This window comes from Terrapene carolina, unplaced genomic scaffold (assembly GCF_002925995.2).
Source record: "Terrapene carolina triunguis isolate 2854851 unplaced genomic scaffold, T_m_triunguis-2.0 Scaffold141, whole genome shotgun sequence".
NCBI lineage: Eukaryota > Metazoa > Chordata > Testudines > Emydidae > Terrapene > Terrapene triunguis.
In genome coordinates, this window is record NW_020664492.1 from 6,892,819 (window position 1) to 6,912,041 (window position 19,223).

Genomic DNA, 19,223 nt, shown 5'->3' on the forward strand with positions numbered 1-19,223 from the left:
TACCAACAGTAAGAAACAGGATTCTTGTAAATTTAAGGTGGTGAATGATAGTTTTTATGTCTGAGGGAAAACAAAAAAGATACATAAAAAGAACAAGAGAAGGAAAAGTGACATGGTAGTAAACCAATTATTTCTCAAGCAGTGAAATAGTTCTTATCAAGTCAGGAGGAGAAGGGGGCCTTCTAAAATACTAATAGATCTGCTGAGTATTAATCATGAAGTGTTTTGTTTTATGTTTTTATATAAAAATGTGCATTGAATTTTTTTTAAACAAATGTATTTCTTTATTCCTTTAAATGGGTTTTTCTATGCATTTGCTTACTCTAGTAAAGGATACTTCCAAGGAAGTCTCCAGTGCACAAACAGCAAAGTGGATATTGGATTCATCCTAGGGAGCGTTCTTCTCCAGTACATCCCCATTTGCTGCTAAACATACCACAAGTAAAACTGTCTAGTTCAGACACTGCCATATCTATAAATCTACTACTAAATTAGTAATTGTATAAAGCTATTTAATTTTCATTATTCATCTCTAGGGATATATTTTCAGAGGTATACATACAGATTTAGCCTTGTGACTCCCATTAACATCAATGGAAGTTGTGTAAATCTGTGCACTGAAAATGTATGCTTTTAGATAGCAAATAATTTATATTCATAACCTTTCACTGCAGATTCTTTTCAAGAAGTCACTATTTTTTTTTGTATGTGTGTGCGGTGGGCCTGGAGGCAAAATAAGGCTGTGAGGGAGAAATGGAGGACATCAGGGGATAACTATAGTTCTTCTTCGAGTGCTTGCTCATATCGATTCCAATTAGGTGTGCACGCGCCGCGTGCACGATCATCGGAGAAATTTTCTACCCTAGCAACACCCGGTGGGTCGGCTGTGGAGCCCCTTGGAGTGGCGCCTTCATGGCGCTGGATATATACCCCAGCCGACCCAGCGCCCCCTCAGTTCCTTCTTACCGCCCCTGACGGTCGTTGGAATTGTGGAGCGCGGCATAGCTGTTCTCCACTCTCCCTAGCTTATCCGGTCTCGGAGCAGGTCCCGACGCTGCTCGCAGTCCCGGCACCGACTTTCGCCCCGGCACCGGTCGTACTCGCGGCCTAGGTCATCTTCACGGCACCGATCTATGTCTCGGCACCGTCAGGATCATCGGTACCGATCGGAGTCGCGACGTAGTTCTCGGCACCGGTATGAGCGCCGCTCTAGTTCGAGGGGCCGCTCCCGGCACCACGTCTACAGGCAGTCGTCTTCGTCTCGGTCCAGATCTGGATCTCGGCACCGACATGGCCAGCGGCACCGATCTTGATCACGGTACCGCTCACCGGCACCGCGCAGGGACCGCTCGCCTGAGGACCGGCACCGATCGGCACCGTATCGTACCGAGCCCATGCAGACGCGTTTGGCACCACCCTGGCCCTCGAGATCAGTGTCTTGCTCCTCCGACGGGGCTTCCCGATCAGCATACCCTCCTCAGGGTCAGGCTGCCGCTGACTTGGGTCACTGGCAGGAGGGGGCAGAGGACCCTGCGCAGGACCCTACGCATTGGTCTTTCTGGACTCCCTGGGCGTATCACCAAGCGCAAGGGGCTCCTCCATCAGCCTCTCGCTCGGTATGCTCCGAGCCCAGAGTCCTGGAGGCCACCATCTCCCGTCCTCCCCCCAGGGGGCATGGAGGCTCCCGTGCCTACACCTCAGGCCCTAGACCCCGGGGCAAGAGATCCTCCGCTTCAGGGACCTTTAGAGCCGGACCCTCCTTTGGACCCCTTGACCCCGGAGGTATCCTCCTCATCTTCCCCAGATGAGGCGGTGGCGGGCACAACAGCCTCGGGCCCGCCCCCAATAGATCTTCGTGCCCACCAGGACCTATTATGTAGGGTGGCACGTAATATGGACCTCCAGGCGGAGGAGATAGTAGAGGTGCAGGACCCGGTGGTGAGCATCCTGTCGGCTGATGCCCCATCCCGGGTGGCATTACCACTGATTCGGACGATTCAGGCTAATGCCACTACCATATGGCAAACCCCTGCCTCCATCCCACCCACAGCCAGAGTGGTAGAAAGAAAGTACTTCGTCCCCTCCAAGGACTATGAGTACTTATATACGCACCCTCCACCGTGTTCACTGGTCGTGTCCTCGGTGAACACAAGAGAGCTTCATGGCCAACAGGCGGCAGCGCCCAAATCGAAGGACGCTAAACGCTTTGATTTGTTCGGGCGTAAAGTGTACTCGGTGGGCGGTCTGCAGCTCAGAGACGCGAACCAACAGGCGCTCTTGAGCTGCTAGTTACAACTCATGGAACTCCATGGGTAAATTCAAAGAGTTGGTTCCCCAGGACTCAAGGGAGGAGTTCGGGGCCTTAGTGGAGGAGGGTAAGAAGGTGGCTAGGACCTCCTTACAAGCCTCCTTGGACATAGCGGACTCTGCCGCCAGGACACTAGCATCGGGCATAGCCATGCGATGCATCTCCTGGCTCCAGGTTTCGGGCTTGTCGCCAGAACTGCAGCAGACCCTGCAGGATTTACCGTTCGAGGGCCGAGGGCTGTTCTCGGACAAGACGGACTCTCGATTGCAGAGCCTCAAGGACTCGAGAACCATTATGCGCTCCCTGGGGATGCATGTCCCAGGGCCCCAGCGCAGACCCTTTAGGCCCCAGCCGCAAAGGTTCTACCCTCCCCCGCCTCGTCCGAGACAGGACTTTGCCAGAAGGCGGGGCCGAGGTGGTAGACGAAGGCTCGACCGCCCCTCAACCCGGTCAGAACCAGGGCCCGCCTAGGCCACCTTCAGGTCCTAGACAAAACTTTTGAAGGTGCGCTTGAGGACGGCGCCCCAGCCACTACCCAGGATCCATCTCCTTCCTTTCGGGATCGCCTCTCCCGTTTCTACCGTGCTTGGTCCCTTATAACCTTGGACCATTGGGTCCTTCGCACGGTGGAGAGGGGATACGCTCTCCAGTTCTCTTCGTTCTCCCCCTCCCACCCACCCCCCCGTCCCTCTTCAGGGACCCTTCTCACGAGCATCTCCTTACGCAGGAGGTTTTTGGCCTCCTCTCTATGGGGGCCATAGAGAAGGTGCCCCCAGAGTTAAGGGGCTGGGGGTTCTACTCCCGCTACTTCCTGATCCCCAAGTCAAAAGGGGGTCTGCAACCCATTTTAGACTTACGCGGACTCAACAAATTCATAGTAAAGTTGAAGTTCCGCATGGTCTCCTTGGGGACCATCATCCCCTCCCTGGATTCTGGAGACTGGTTCGCCGCCCTCGATATGAAGGACGCATATTTTCATATAGCAATCTATCCCCCACACAGGCGCTTCCTTCGATTTGTAGTAAAACAAGGTGCACTACCAATTTGCCGTCCTTCCCTTCGGCTTGTCCGCGGCTCTGAGAGTGTTCACAAAATGTATGGCTGTCGTGGCAGCATACCTTCGTCGACAGAGGATACAGGTGTTCCCGTATCTAGACGACTGGCTGGTGCGCGGCCGCACCAGGGAGCAAGTTCAAGCTCACGTCCAGATAATACTGCAAACATTCCATGAGTTAGGCATTCTACTCAACAAAGAGAAGTCCACTCTGGATCCAACCCAGAAAATAGTTTTTATCGGGGCAGTCTTAGACTCCAGACTCGCCCGAGCTCTTCTTCCAGACACTCGGTTTCACACCATCACAAACATCATCCACGGACTCCAGGTCTTCCCGATCACCACAATAAGAACGTGCCTCGGCCTGTTGGGACACACAGCCTCTTGCACTTACGTAACCAGACATGCCAGACTTCGGCTTCGCCCACTTCAGGCCTGGGTATCGTCGGTGTACCATCCTTATCGGGACAACCTGAGCATGGTGGTCACGGTTCCAGACTCGGTCTTGACCTCTCTCACCTGGTGGCTGGATCACAAGGCGGTTTCCGCAGGAGTGCCATTTCACGCCCCACAACCCTCCCTGCACCTGGTCACAGACGCTTCGTCTCTAGGTTGGGGCGCTCACCTCGGGGACCACCATACCCAGGGCCTGTGGACCGCACCCCAACTAGCTCTGCACATCAACGTTCGAGAGCTGATGGCGGTGCGCCTAGCCTGTCAGGCATTTCTCGGTCTCCTACATGACCGTTGCGTGTCAGTCCTCACAGACAACACCACGGCCATGTTGTACATCAACAAGCAAGGAGGAGCCCGGTCGTCTCTCCTATGCCAAGAGGCCATTCGCCTGTGGGAGTTCTGCATTGCCCACTCGATACATCTCACGGCATCGCTCCTCCCTGGAGTCCAGAACACTCTAGCGGACCGTCTCAGCAGATCCTTCCAGACGCACGAGTGGTCGATGCGTCCAGATATAATCTATTCCATCTTCCAGAGGTGGGGATTTCCCCAGGTTGACCTGTTCGCATCGCGAGCCAACAGGAAGTGCCATGCGTTCTGCTCCCTACAAGGGCGATCTCCGGGCTCCCTGTCGGACGCTTTCCTTCTGACGTGGAAAGACCAGCTGTTCTACGCTTTTCCTGCATTCCCACTGGTCCACAGGGTACTACTCAAGCTACGCAGAGACCAGGCACATATGATTCCAGTCGCTCCAGCTTGGCCAAGGCAGCACTGGTACACCACGCTTCTGGAGCTATCTGTTCAAACTCCAATCATGCTTCCCGTGTGCCCAGATCTGATCTCTCAGGACCACGGCCGACTCTGTCACCCCGACCTGCAATCGCTCCACCTCACGGCGTGAATGCTCCATGGCTGAATTGGACAGAGCTACAATGCTCACATCCCGTGCAACAGATTCTGCTGGGAAGTAGAAAGCCCGCTACACAGACCACTTACTTAGCCAAGTGGAAATGGTTCTCCTGTTGGTGCGAGCAGCGGGCCACGCCCCCCTTGCAGGCGTCTATTCCTTTTATACTCGAATATCTCCTATCCCTTAAGCAGCAGGGCTTGGCGATATCTTCAATCAGGGTTCACCTGGCCGCTATATCGGCTTTCCACCCAGGAGAACTCGCTTCCTTGGTCTTCTCTAACCCGATGGTCGTCAGATTCCTCAAGGGCTTAGAACGACTGTATCCACAGCAACGACAACCCGTTCCGGCGTGGGATCTCAACCTGGTTCTTTCCAAGCTCACAGGGCCCCCATTCGAGCCATTGGCTACTTGCTCACTCCTGTACCTATCTTGGAAGACAGCCTTCCTTGTAGCCATCACTTCAGCAAGGCGTGTTTCTGAAATCAGGGCGTTCACGTCGGAGCCTCCATACACAGTTTTCCATAAAGACAAGGTGCAGCTTCACCCCCACCCTGCCTTTCTCCCCAAGGTAGTTTCAGCTTTTCATGTGAACCAGGATATATTTCTCCCGGTCTTCCATCCTAAGCCGCACGCTACCCGTCAAGACGAGCGTATGCATTCCTTGGACATACGCAGGGCCCTGGCTTTCTATATTGAGCGTACAAAGCCGTTTAGGAAGACGACACAACTCTTCGTTGCAGTGGCCGACCGGATGAAAGGCTTACCGGTCTCCTCACAGCGTCTCTCCTCTTGGATCACGTCCTGTATTCGTGCTTGCTACGACCTGGCCGGTGTCCCGACGCCGCGCCTCACCGCCCACTCCACGAGGGCCCAAGCCTCCTCAACTGCCTTCCTGGCTCATGTCCCGATCCAGGACATTTGTAGAGCCGTGGTTTGGTCATCGGTCCACACCTTCGCCGCTCACTATGCGCTGGTACAGCAGTCCAGAGACGATGCTGCATTCGGATCAGTGGTTTTGCACACAGCAATGTCTCACTCCGACCCCACCGCCTAGGTAAGGCTTGGGAGTCACCTAATTGGAATCGATATGAGCAAGCACTCGAAGAAGAAAAAACGGTTACTCACCTTTGTAACTGTTGTTCTTCGAGATGTGTTGCTCATATCCATTCCAAACCCGCCCTCCTTCCCCACTGTCGGAGTAGCCGGCAAGAAGGAACTGAGGGGTCGCTGGGTCGGCTGGGGTATATATCCAGCGCCATGAAGGCGCCACTCCAGAGGGCTCCACAGCCGACCCATCGGGTGTTGCTAGGGTAGAAAATTTTTCCGACGATCGTGCACGCGTTGGAATGGATATGAGCATCACATCTCGAAGAACAACAGTTACAAAGGTGAGTAACCGTTTTTTATTAGTTGTTTGCAGTGTTGTTGTAGCTGTGTTGGTCCCAGGATATGAGAGACAAGTATGCCTGAACCCCTTATGGGTAACAATTTGTCCCAACTTGTATTTAGCTTAGACGCTCCGGTTACCATCCCCAGACGGGAAGAGCTCTGTGAAACTTGAAAGCTTGTTCTGGCCCCAAACATAGTTATGCCTTCCACTACACCAGGAGCACAAACTTGTCAAAGCCCGACATGGAGTGAGTTAGGATTGCACATTTAATGAGTCACGGAGGTGGTCTCAGAGTCATGGATGGAGGCAAGTATGAAAAGAACTAACATTGATGTGGACACAGTGGCAAAATGAGGACAGACACATATATGGAATTAAGCGGCAGGCCACAACTTTTCTTAAACTTTAACACAGGGGAGGGTCGCTACCTGCTTATCACCCATACTTTCCCATACCAGCATGGGCGGCAGGTGAACCGCAGGCTCAGGGAGGCTAGCCCCCGCCCCGTCCCTTGTGCCTGAGGCCCTGCCCCTGCCGGAGCCTAGCACCTCCAGCCCCAGAGTGCCAGGCAGGCAGCACAGTCCCCAGCGCCTCCTGCCCTGGAGCGCCAGGTGGGTGGGCGGTGCGTGCACTGGCTCCAGCCGCCTGTAGTCCCTGGCCGCAGGCTGGCCCCATTAGCCCCAGCCGAGGGCCCAGGCCATGGGGGAAGAGCTGCAGAGCGCTGGGAAGCAGGAAGGAGCCTGGGGGTGGAGCAAGGGCAGGGCCACACAAGGCTGTTTTGGGAGGCTCAGCCTCCCCCGGCCTTTGATACCTGCTGCCCATGTATACCAGGCATTTAATTGGTTCCAGTGCAGGGGTTACAGGTCTCCATATCATATAACCTGTAATTTGGGGTAGGGTATCCTCCGCTACCCCCTAGGACGCAACTCTCTGAGTCCTAGGACTTTAACAATAACAAATGTGTTTTGGTGTGGAGGAGGGATTAATAAATAGATATTTAACCTCTGGATATTTCTTCCTTGGATTACAGTAGTAGAAATTTTGAGCTGAAACTGCATTAGTTAAAAGTTTTTCTGATACTGTTTTCTTTTCTGACGCTGTTTTCTTCTCTGTGCTCTTTGTTCACATAGTTTATCTTTTCTTTTCCTTGAAATTACTTCTCTTCTTTTTCTCTTTCATTGTCGTTCCTTCCATTTCTCCGCCTTTCTTTAGGAATTAGTCTCCCATCTTCACTCCTTCCTCTTATAGCAATTCTGTGGTTATCTTAGCAGCTTTATCCCGAAGGACTTAAAAGTGACACCATAGTCTGGGAGGTTGTCTTGATAATGTGATATAAAAGTGTGTTTTCCCCTTTTTTAAAGTAAATTAAGAATATTTATTTTCTCCAAGCTAGTCATCTTGCAGGATATGAAAATTAGAATGCATACCCCCTCCAACAGAGGGGCAGTTCTGTAGGTGCTAGCTAGGTGGTGGTTGTACATAATGCATTCCCTGTGGTGCACCAACAGCATTGTGAAACTGTTCAGCAATTCTGTGGCTACAGGCATACCTGCTTGGGGCCTGATGTAATACCAGTATTGCCAACTCTTGTTGTTTTTATCAATTTTGGGGGTGTTTTTTTTACCTGTTTCATGAAAACAAGATGAAAGGCTGCCAACTGATTAATTTTTCCTTATTCAAAATGGCCACCATCTCTGATTATTGTCAGTGGAACTGAAGACCGCAAGATGGTAGACTGCAGGGAAGTGACAATCTGCAAATTGAAGTGAGGCTGCCCTTAATAAAAGTGGCTGCCATCTCCCATTGTTTTCAGTGAGACTGAAGCCATATCCTCAGGCATGATGGCTGCCACTCTGTGGTTCAGCAGGCTAGTCAGGACATATGGACTGTGAGGAGCAGCTTAGACACGGTGAAAGGTAGATAGTGGGAATGACAGGGAAAAGGTGATAGATTTAGGGGGTACAGGAGAAAGGGGGGCACAGGAGGAGAGGGGTGGAGAGGAGAGTGGAGGAGGAGGATGATCTGTCATAGTGATGGGCAGAGAAGAGCATGTGTGGTGGGGCTCAGTGAGTACTGTCCAGTCTCTGGTAGAGAAGTGGGAGGAGGTTAGGGAAGTGTTGCTTCTTGCAAAAGGCTAAATCAATTCCATAGTTTTACTATGACATTATTGCTTATGTGATTAATATAAGACAGACTAAACCCCATGATTTGATGAGTTTTAAAATCTCATGTTTTGGGGGGCCAGTCTGATGATTTTTGATCTCTTGAGGTTGGCAATACTATAATACCATGACAAATTTAGTGTTCTACTTTCATATAAACAAACAGTTAAAACTGGAGCTGTTTAAGAAAATAAAACAATTGTATGTATGTTTATGCATTTTTATTATTAATTAAATAAATCAGTTATGATTTTATGTCATGCTTTTCCCCCTCAAAGTTCTCTTTAGCAGTGGTGCGGAACTTATCTTTAATTCTGTTTTCTTTAAATATTTTTATTTCCTTGTTCACAGAATTACAAGAAATTGTATTTGTCATCCAGAGTCAAAGTAACTCTTTTCATTCTAAAAGAGCAGAAGATTTAGAGCGCAATATTTTAAAACAGGCTGAAGAGCTTGGAAAGGTATGTGTAGATAAAATATACTGCGTGCTGCTTGCATATGTCTGTACAACATTTTACTACCTTTCTACTGAGCCTATTTTTATAATCCATTTTATTTTGTTAGCCTATCTCATGGCTTGTCTACATAGTGCATTAGTCTATATCAGAGAGCTGTAAATTGTGATGTGCACTAACTGACGCGTGTGGACCCTTCCGTTGTGCACATTTAACATAGTACTGTTTTAAATGAATGCACATTAGGGAGATTTTAGTGCACACTAGAAGAGTCCACGTCACTCAGTTAGTGCACGACATGCTAGTGCATGCTAGAATTTACACCATTCTGATGCAGACTAGCAAACCATGTAGACAAGCCCTCAGAATATATTTGTTTACTCTTCTCTGTGCAGTTTCTGAGGACATGGTTTAAGCTCAAGGATATCACTGATGGCATATGATGATGATCACCAAGTGGGATTTTCATGTTGAATTACATACTGTAGTGAATAAAGTATGTAAAACTCTTTTTGTGTAGGTGGAATTTGATCTGAAATGATAAAAGAAGTTGTTGAATGGAAAAAGCTTACAAATAGGGTCTAATGGTATAAGTTTTTTTTAGTTTTTTTTCTATGTTTTTTCTGATGAAGTAGGTACATCAGTTTAAGTTTATATGAAGGATCACTTTCAGGGGCACAACTTAACATTTGTAATGCATCTTCATTTGCTTCTGAATAGCTTTTGTCTGCGTTTTTATCACGTAAATGTATTATCACTGGTTTAGAATGAGCATTAGTCAGAAATTTGGATCACAGAACCTTAGCTTAGAACTAAAATTGATTTTTTTAAACCATAGTTGTTCAAAGATCTTAAAATAATTTCTCTTCCTCATTTTTTGAACCTTTAAAATAAAAGTTTATATTTAAAATGAAATTGAGAAGTAACATACTGTGGTGGGGTTATTGAACTGAACTTTTGTCTCTAGTAAACTGGATTCAAAAAGTTATTGTTTAAAAAAAAAAAAGTGCTATGTGCACTAAATCTCTAGGATTCTTGCTGCCCTTGTATGAAATGCTTCCTAATTATGTATTTACCTGAGCTGATCAATACTATATTAATTAAATATGTTCTAGCTGCCCTTTTTTCAGGCCCCATTTCTGTAATTGCAGTCCTCGCACTCACATGGAGCCCCTGTTAACTTCAGTGGGCTCCTCGCATGGGTATATTTGCACAGCTCCAATGGCAGGAACAAGGTGTTGGCTATTAAAAATGGATTCCTGGTAAACTTTGTTAATGTTGACACCTCAGAATGTCACTGGCCGGGAACCAGAAAAGTCAACAAGAGGGAGCATAGATATGTTCATCAAGAGGGAATATAGACATGCTTGTTTACACAAGGGAAGGAAGAGAGGTTAACATCCTGTAAGTAGGCAATAATCTTATAGTTGGGAGCAACTCTCACATCTGAATGAAGTAAAGTGGGTTTTTTTTAGTATTGGGTTTATTTTTGCAAGTAAAGAGGATCCCAAAGTGCTTTAGAAAAATGATCCCTTCATCCTAGATTGAAATGGCAACACTTTTCAGATGTAACAACACCTGCTTAACAGTCCACGTGACGATTTAGGACAGGAAGTGAGGAAAACGAAGCAAACTGAAAACTTATGTCCAGAACCTGACAGAGGGGGGCGGAAAAAAAGGCAGCAAAATACAGAAAAAAGTTCAGCAAACCTCTTTGTATTCCTTGTGTCTCTATTTTCCTGTCGTCACTTTCAAATACAGTACCCTCAACCATTGTGAATAAGACCGTGAGTATTGATCACTGAAGGGAAAAATCTTTGAAATCTCTGTGCGTTGAAATTTGGAGTTCAGACCTCCATTTGAAAGAATATGTTCAAGGGGATTACCTTCAGATCATACTGAAGTTAAGTCCTTGATAATATGCATCTTAAGCATTTACAGATAGTGAGTTTTAAAATTGAAAAAATAAAACCTGTCATCTGTATTTATTTTGTTTACTGAACTACAATGAATGTCTCTTGCAGTGTTTTAAAAGTCACTGCACTGTTTGCATCCGCTCTAAAAGTTTCCTATTATTGTATGATTTCTTTTTTATTTTACACTTCACATTTTAAAAATTTAACCCTACCTATTTTATACTATCATTCAGGTTACCACTAGATGTCAGCGTTGCTTTAATTGTTAAAATGAAGTTGATGCATATTACTTAGCTATAAAATGTTTTTTCCAATATTTTTTCATATTAAGCAATGATTAAAACCCAGTGATGAGGAAAATTTCTTACGTTCTTTACCAGTTTTTTTAAGCTATACAGTGGAGCATAATAAAAATAGAAATACAATATTATAATATTTGGACTTGGCTCACCCCAGGAATTTAGAAACACTGCTACTTCTGGGAATAGCTAACTTTACAGCTGAAACAGCCTGTAAAAATATTGCCCCTTTAAAATCACCAAATCACTCTGAACTACTAATGGAGTTTTTGAAGCAGTAGTAGTGGTTTGGTTGCCTCTAGGGGCTGATAAAACTACCTTGGAAGACAGGGAGACTATGTATCAAGTTGATCTAGTATATAAAACATGCTCTTATTATAAGAGCCTTCAGGTTACAGAAAACTCTGCAACTAATACATTACGTTTGTAAACATTATGTCGCTTTTAAAAAGCGTAAAGATGAAAATGAATTATGAATGACTTAACCAAACAGCAGTGATGTAAAGTTTCTGGAACTCGGGTGTCATTAATACACAAGTTTACTTGAACATAAAGTTTACAAAGCTTTTAAGAGTGCAAAAATATAATTTTAAATCCTTTTCATTCAGTCTTCATTGCCTTTGTTTTCCAGGGTGTTGCATGCATCCATGGGATTAATATGTATAAATGCTATTGTATAAAACAAACTTCATATATCTCTATAATGCACAGTATTTGTGCCATAGCGCTTTGCCTGTTATGAGCAGAGATCCTAGAAATCCATTTGCTGTGATAAAAATGTGGAAAAATATAGACTTTGCATTTTTACAGGGAATCTTTAGTTTTTACATTTTGTGAAAAAAAATAAAAACATATATTAACTATTAACTAAATTTTGTTGAAAGATACTGTGATCATATTTCCCAAAGTGAAAATGGGAGACTACATACAGGCTGGCCTGAGGTGTCCTGGGCTGGTGTTTACAGCCCGAGCCCTGTCGCCGCTTGCCCCCCTGTACATTCCTCTGCGCCCCCATAGGGGGTGTGACAGACCCAGACCAGTGGGGTACAGGAGTCTGGTAGAGGGCAAATATACTGGTCACTGGATGAGTAGTTTTCTGTTCCCTGAGTGACCAGAGAAGGGGCTGCACTAGAGTAATCAGGAACCTGCTAGAACCAGTTAAGGCAGGCAGGCTAATTAGGACACCTGGAGCCAATTAAGAAGAAGCTGCTAGAATCAATTAAGGCAGGCTAATCAGGGCACCTGGGTTTTAAAAGGAGCTCACTTCAGTTTGTAGTGCGACAGTGTGAGGAGCTGGGAGCAAGCGGCGCAAGGAGCTGAGAGTGAGAGGGTGTGCTGCTGGAGGACTGAGGAGCACAAGCGTAATCAGACACCAGGAGGAAGGTCCTGTGGTGAGAATAAGGAAAGTGTTTGGAGGAGGCCATGGGGAAGTAGCCCAGGGAGTTGTAGCTGTCATGCAGCTGTTACAGGAGGCACTATAGACAGCTGCAGTCCACAGAGCCCTAGGCTGGAACCCGGAGTAGAGGGCGGGCCCGGGTTCCCCCCAAACCTTCCAATTGACCTGGACTGTGGGTTCTTCCAGAGGGGAAGGTCTCTGGGCTGTTCCCCAACCCACATGGTGAATCTCTGAGGCAAGAAAATCTGCCAATAAGTGCAGGACCCACCAAGATAGAGGAGGAACTTTGTCACAGGGGGCACATCCCACTTTTTTGGCAAAACTAGTCATTTGTCCTGTTTGCTGCTCAGTTGGCAAGAGCAAATGAGACAAATGCCCAGTTTTGCCAAAAAGTCAGGATGTCCGGGACAGGGCTTAAAAAAGGGACTGTCCTGGCCAAAATGGAGTGTATGGTCGCCTTAGTTGAGTTGATACCTATATATATTGTGGCTAGGGAAACTAAAGTTCATCATTTCATTTTAATTGCAGAAAAATATGGACTTTTATGTTATATCAAAATTCTTCAATAAAAAATATTTATCACGGAAAACTAGAATCCCTGGGTCTGAGCAAAATCACATTCTAAAGCATATGCAGAGTTTAAACTGATGCAAGGTACAAAGGCTAGTCTACACTAGAAGCTACAACTAGAAGCTAATGTAGCATGTTGGGTGAAGACACTCTATGCCAACAGGAGAGAACTCTTCTCTGTGCCAACAATTGGCATAATAAAACCACTTCTGTGAGAGGCAGTAGCTATGGTGGTGGGAGAACCTCTCCTGTCATCATAGCACTGTCCACACTCAGGACCGGATTAACCTTTTGTGGGCCTGACGCTAAACATATTTGTGGGCTCCCAGGGGGAATGTTTGTAAAAGACAAGTGATTGACACAGAAGTTGTCTTTGACACAGCACACAGTTGTACAAGTTTCATTTACAATGTTTACAGATTTAAATTGCAGATGGAGGTGGCTGTCACTAGGGTACCAGCAATGGTAGCCCTAGGACAAAAAGAATACATAGAAGTGTACATAAAATACATTCTAAAAGAAAAAATAAAACACAGTGGATAAAAGCAGCTAACAAAAGCCAAAGCTGGCCAAAACATCAGCCATGTGCTGCTCCCATTAAAAGGGAACCTTCACACTATCTCACCCTTCACATTTCTCATATGAATTACTAGTGCTTCAATTATGTTTTTGTATGAAATTGGGGCAAATTAAAAACTGTTTAAAACATTTTAAAAATAAAAAACATGAAAAACTTTAATACATTTTATTTACAGTGTCATTATTCATATTAGTCCAGCTTCAGGACAGACAGCAGACAGGACCCTGCACTCCAAACACTCCCACGCCAGCAGTGGCGCCAGTCAGGATGCTACCCCAGGACTCTGCACGAGCTGCCCACAACCATCACCCAGTGGGGCAGGCCACACAGACCTTGCTGTTCCACAGATCCACTGCCATGTGAACTGGTGCCCCTGCCAGGGTCTAGGGCCAGGCACATGGCTAGGGTGACCAGATGTCCCAATTTTATAGGGACAGTCCCAATATTTGGGGCTTTGTCTTGTATAGATGCCTGTTACCCCCACCCCCATCCTGATTTTTCACACTTGCTGTCTGGTCACCCTACACATGGCACCGGATTTTCAGTGCATATGGTCCTGTCGCCCTGCGCCAGCCATGGCAGAGCTGCAATGGGCAGGGGTTCAGTCCCCGAGGGGGGACCCAGCCTGCGCCCGACCCAGAACCAGTCATCAAAATGAATCAGAAACATGAGTGCAGATGCCAGTCTGTGTTGCCCCAGCCAAGAGAGGGTCACTGGACCACATGCTGCAGTGGGAGGGCACAGAACTGGCCAGCGGACACACACGGGGAGGGGTGACACACACCTCTACTCCCACCACAAACATGGGGAGGGGTGACACCCCCCCCACACACACACCGCTACCCCTACCCCTTCCTCACACGTGGGGGGTAATGACTGACTGACTTTCCCTGCTCAGTGCTCTATGCCCTTCATGCCTGGCTGGGCCCTGGGCCCAGGTCCACTTCTCTCTGTACCTGGTGCTGCATCTTCCCAATCTCCCCATCTGGCTCTGGTGGCGCCTCAGCCCGGCTTGGTGCCGCCGCTGCCACCCACCCACATGCACTCATCAGCCACCACAGCTCTCAGTGTGCAGCCAGTGCCGGCTGTAGAAAGCCCTGGGGGTGGGGAGCGGGGCCCTGCTGACCAAGCCGGGATTGGCCCTGGAGCCAGCAAGTGGCGGGTGGGCAGGGGCTGCGCTGACGGACCCTGCCTCACGCGCTGCAGCCTCACCTCGCTGCCTCCTTGCACACTCACCCCCATTGGCTGCTGAACACCCCCCCCCGCCCCCGCGCTCACCATGGGTGGGCGGGCAGCTGGTGAGCAGGGATCTGGCCAGCAGGACCCGCCACAGTGCTGTGGCCGTGGCCATCCCCTTATAGACCCCCTCTGAGTGTGGGCCCAGCACTTTGGTGCCATTGTAAACCCGGTGCTGTTCACACCAGCGCTTAGGTCAGTGTAATTTACGTAACTCGGGGGATGGTTTATTCATACCCCTGAGCGACATAAGTTATACCGACATAAGTTTTAGTGTGTACAAGCCCTTAGTTTTTGTCATTTCAGCCTGTAACTTCATCACTGCAGACTGTTCCTTTAATGGCCATTATTTCTATTTCAAAAAATGAGTTAATACAAGGTGTTCTGAAATTGTGCACGTAAACGAATGTCATGTCATGCTGCCTGAACAGAGATGTATTTATTCTTTCATAGCTTCTGTGAAGTAACAAATCTGCGAAACACTTTTTATACTCCATAATGCTAATCTTTTGCTACAGCCTAAATCCGACTTTCATATATTTCTAGTCCTGTTTACGAGAGAGAGAAATTTGTAGAGTTGCCCCTTTAGTCTGAACTAAATTTTGCAGGGTTCTTTTCATTAGGAATAGAAGTTTGTGGCACAAGTCAGGTACAGTCTTGGTGTAATCTCATTTATGTATTTAAAAAAAAGTCAGTACTGTTTCTCTGAACACAGTAGAAACAGCTGTATCCTTGCTCAGAAATCCCCTAGTCTGCTCTGTGCCCAAGAAGTTCTGTCCTTCTGCTTCCTTTCAGGGTAACATTCACAGCTTTCTCTTGCCTGTCTGCCACCAGCGTGCACAGTTTGCAAATCACTATTCTGGGGGAATTCTGCGCCAAAGAATTAAAAATTCTGCGCACAATATTTTAAAATTCTGCATATTTTATTTTTCAAAGTAACACTATATATTCATGTCCGTTTCAGTTCTTTTGGTAATTTATTTCAGAATACCTATCAGCAACTTTGTCTAATAGTACAGACACAAAAAAGTTCCTCCAGGAGTAGAGTATGACAACCCAGTTCATGCTTCTCTGCTCCCTCCCCCCAGAGGAGGGGTGCCAGACACCCTCTCCCTACCAGAGTCCAGCTTTGGCCCCCCTTAGCACAGACACTCGCATGGACCCCTCGCCCCCAGACCCCAGCTGTGGGCCTCCTCGTCCAGACACATGCACCCCCTCCCCCCAGACTCCAGCTGTGCCCCCCCTAGACACTCATCCCCCAGACACTCACATGCCCTCTCTCCCAGACCCCAGGGATCCAGAGGGAGAAACTGCCTGATGCTGGGTCTTGAGCTTGTGTGGAGTCTCCTGCACGCTGCCTCCTTCCTTCAGGGCATGTTAGGAACTGCAACTGCCAGGAACCCTCCAGCTCCTCCCCCCCACCCCACACAGTGTCTTCTGCTTGTGAGCTTGCTCTGCCAGGTCCAGCAGCCACTAGTGGCAGCCAGCAGTGGTGCAGAATTCCCCCAGGAGTATTAACCTACTGGGCTGCTTAGTACCTTGAGCAGTAGTCTCTGTTTGCAGCTGTATTTACTACATAAGAAGCTGGATTGCTCCTCCCCTTGGGTATGAAAGAGGATGCCTGACACACCCATAGGCTTTAATGAGGTCTGTGGTTTTGGATCCAAGGGTCTGCTGATGACGCACCTTTCAGCATAAGGATATTATGGACCTGTGAACATTTGCAACATTTAATTTGAAAAATTAATTAAGCAAATGTTATATTGTTGTCTTTGTTCTGTGCATACCCATTTTTTAAAATAGCTATTTCTGTAACCACAATGCTTTAATTGCCTTGTTGCATATAAAAAGTAAAAGGGTATCTTTTGCTTTATGTGCCTAGTGTATTGTTTTCTATCTTTGCAAGGACAAGGGCTAGACTTCTTTTTAAATGAAAGGTGAAATTCTCTTTCATGAGGTCCTATGTTGGCTCTATTAAGAAAGGACTTGTCTGAGTCCTCTCTAATTTGAGAGTGGAAAAGGCCAGAAACGAAGTGGTTCTTGGAGTATTTTTCAGTGTGGATTCTACTGTAGGTGTGCATGAGTCTAATGCATGTGAGGTCTGAGTTAATTTAGTAGTCACGTCCACTGGGCCTGCGCATGCACCCTTGTGCAAGGACATAAAGGGCAGAGTGGATGTAACCCTCCTTCAGTTCCTTCTTACCTGTGGCAGTGAGATGGAACCTCGCAAGTGTCTGACCTGCTACTTTTGAGATTCATACTTACCTTTTAGGCTCTTCTTCACCCTCCTTATCTCTGTTCATTTTTAGTTTGAACGTTCCTTGGCATGCGTCTGACGAAGTGGGTATTCACCCACAAAAGCTTATGCTCCAATACATCTGTTAGTCTTAAAGGTGCCACAGGACTCTCTGTTGCTTAATACCAATACAGGCTCTTTTGACCTCGTACAGATTCAAGGCGCTTGGTCCCCAGATGACAATGAATTGCATATGAAAGTCCTGCAGCTCAAAGTCCTCAGATTGGCCTGTATATCGTGTCCCTACATGTTCTCTGGAACTCAGTGGTGCAAATATTCACAAACATGACAACTGTGCGCTACTTAAACAATGGGATGCTCATTTCTCACATCTCTGTCTGGAAGCCATCAAGCTCTGGACATGGTGATGTTTCAATGGGTGACCACATTGGTCCTTCACCTTCTAGGAGTCAGCAACAACTTGACCAGTATCTTAAGCAGGCAGTCGATGACCAGCTATGAATGATCCTTGCACAGATCCATTGTAAGACTGATATTCTGCTATTGGGAATCTCCTACCCCCCCCCCCCCCCCCAAAAAAACTATTTTGCCTTCAAAAACAAAGCCAAATGTCAAAATTCTTCTTCCAGAGGAGGACTAAGCCGATGATTGTTGCCAGATGCCTTCCTTCTATGGTGGAACAGAGACTTACTCTACACTTTTCCACTGATTCCTCCGATTCCTAGAGGATATCCAAGATCAGGAAAGATAGGACCCTGGTTGTTGTTGCCCTGTATTGGGTGAGGCAGTCTTGGCTGACAAACCTGTTACAAATGCCAGTTCAGTCTCCAATTGAGCTCCTGCTTCATCTAGACCTGATCTCATAACACAATGGCCAGATACTCCATCCAGACCTGGAAGTGCTACATCTGAGAGCATGATTGTTGGCTAGTTGAATACCATGAATAGACACTGCTCTGTACAGGTCCAGGAAATTTTGGCTCACAACAGGAAAAATCTAAATGGAACAGGTTCTCAACATGGGCAGCCCAGCATGGTTGGGTCCCTGTCCAAGACTTGATACTGAAGATCCTTGACTACCTACTACACTTAGAACAGGCTGGCCTGTTGTTCTTCTCTAATAGTCCACTTCACGGTAGCTTCAGCTTGCCGCCTACCTGTACAGTTGTCAAGGTAGATTTAAATCAAGGCGATTTAAATCACTAGGTGGAAAGTCTTTATATAAATCATTGATTTTAATCAACTTTTCCATTTGTACTTTTATTTTCTAAAGAACGGTCCATTGTCATTGGTTCATATAGCAATTAAAACAAGTTGATTTACAGTGAAATAGAGCCTTTAGACTAGATTTGGTGCATCTTTTTGCTACTTAGGAAGGTACACTATAACTATACACATTTAATTAAGCAATTACATAGCTTAATATTTTCAGATTCTTATTGTACATTTTTAGTATGTTAGAAAATGGTGAATGATATTGCTTATTTACTAGATAATTGACTTTTGGTCATGATTTGTGTCAAGCTTCATTAGTATGGTAACTGTAATTTAAAAAAATCAATTTTTTAAAGCAACCTTAAATGTTTTGGGTACATAAGCTCTTAGCAAAAGATTTTTCACATTTACAGCTAAATGAGTTATTAAAGGAACAGAAGGATTAACTGTAGTCAGTGAATTAAGATGGTAATTGCAGGTCAGGCGCATTTGAAAATTTTCCCAGGCTAAGTGAAAGTGATTGGAGCTTAAGTTCCTACTTGCCTAAGGCTATGTCTACACTAAAGAGCTTACAGCAGTGCAGCTGTAAAATCTCTAGTGTAGCCGCACTAAGCCGATGGGAGAAAGCTCTCCTGTCTACATAACTACCGCTGCTCATTGGGGGTAGATTAATTATGTTGATGGAAGAAGCTCTCCCACCGACATACTGTTGTCCACACCAGCGCTTATCGCAGTGTGACTTATGTTGCTTAGGGGTTTGTTTTTTTCACATCCCTGAGCGACATAAGTTATACAGACATAGGCTACCACTTAAGTCTCTTGAAAATGAGACGAGTCTCCTAAGTTACTTAGTCTGTCCTTCAAACTTTTAGAACTGATAGATCTCATCCTCTCCCCCCTGGTTTTTATTCATAGACTGGAAGAGAAAAGGATTAATTTTCCTATTTTTTTCAGGTCCCAGTTGATTTCTCAACTTTGAATGAATTTGTCCAAATGAAGAAAATATTCTGTGTGCCTG

At 46.6% G+C, this 19,223-nt stretch overlaps 1 protein-coding gene across 1 annotated transcript in view; it reads left to right on the plus strand.

Moving 5' to 3' along the window:
- Nucleotides 1-19,223, plus strand: part of LOC112117832 (beta-1,3-glucosyltransferase) — a 130,382-nt gene that overhangs the window by 37,095 nt on the left and 74,064 nt on the right. The window contains exon 3 of the mRNA XM_029911981.1: nucleotides 8,633-8,742. Within this exon, the coding sequence (XP_029767841.1) occupies nucleotides 8,633-8,742 (110 nt within the window). The remainder of the gene's footprint in view (nucleotides 1-8,632; nucleotides 8,743-19,223) is intronic.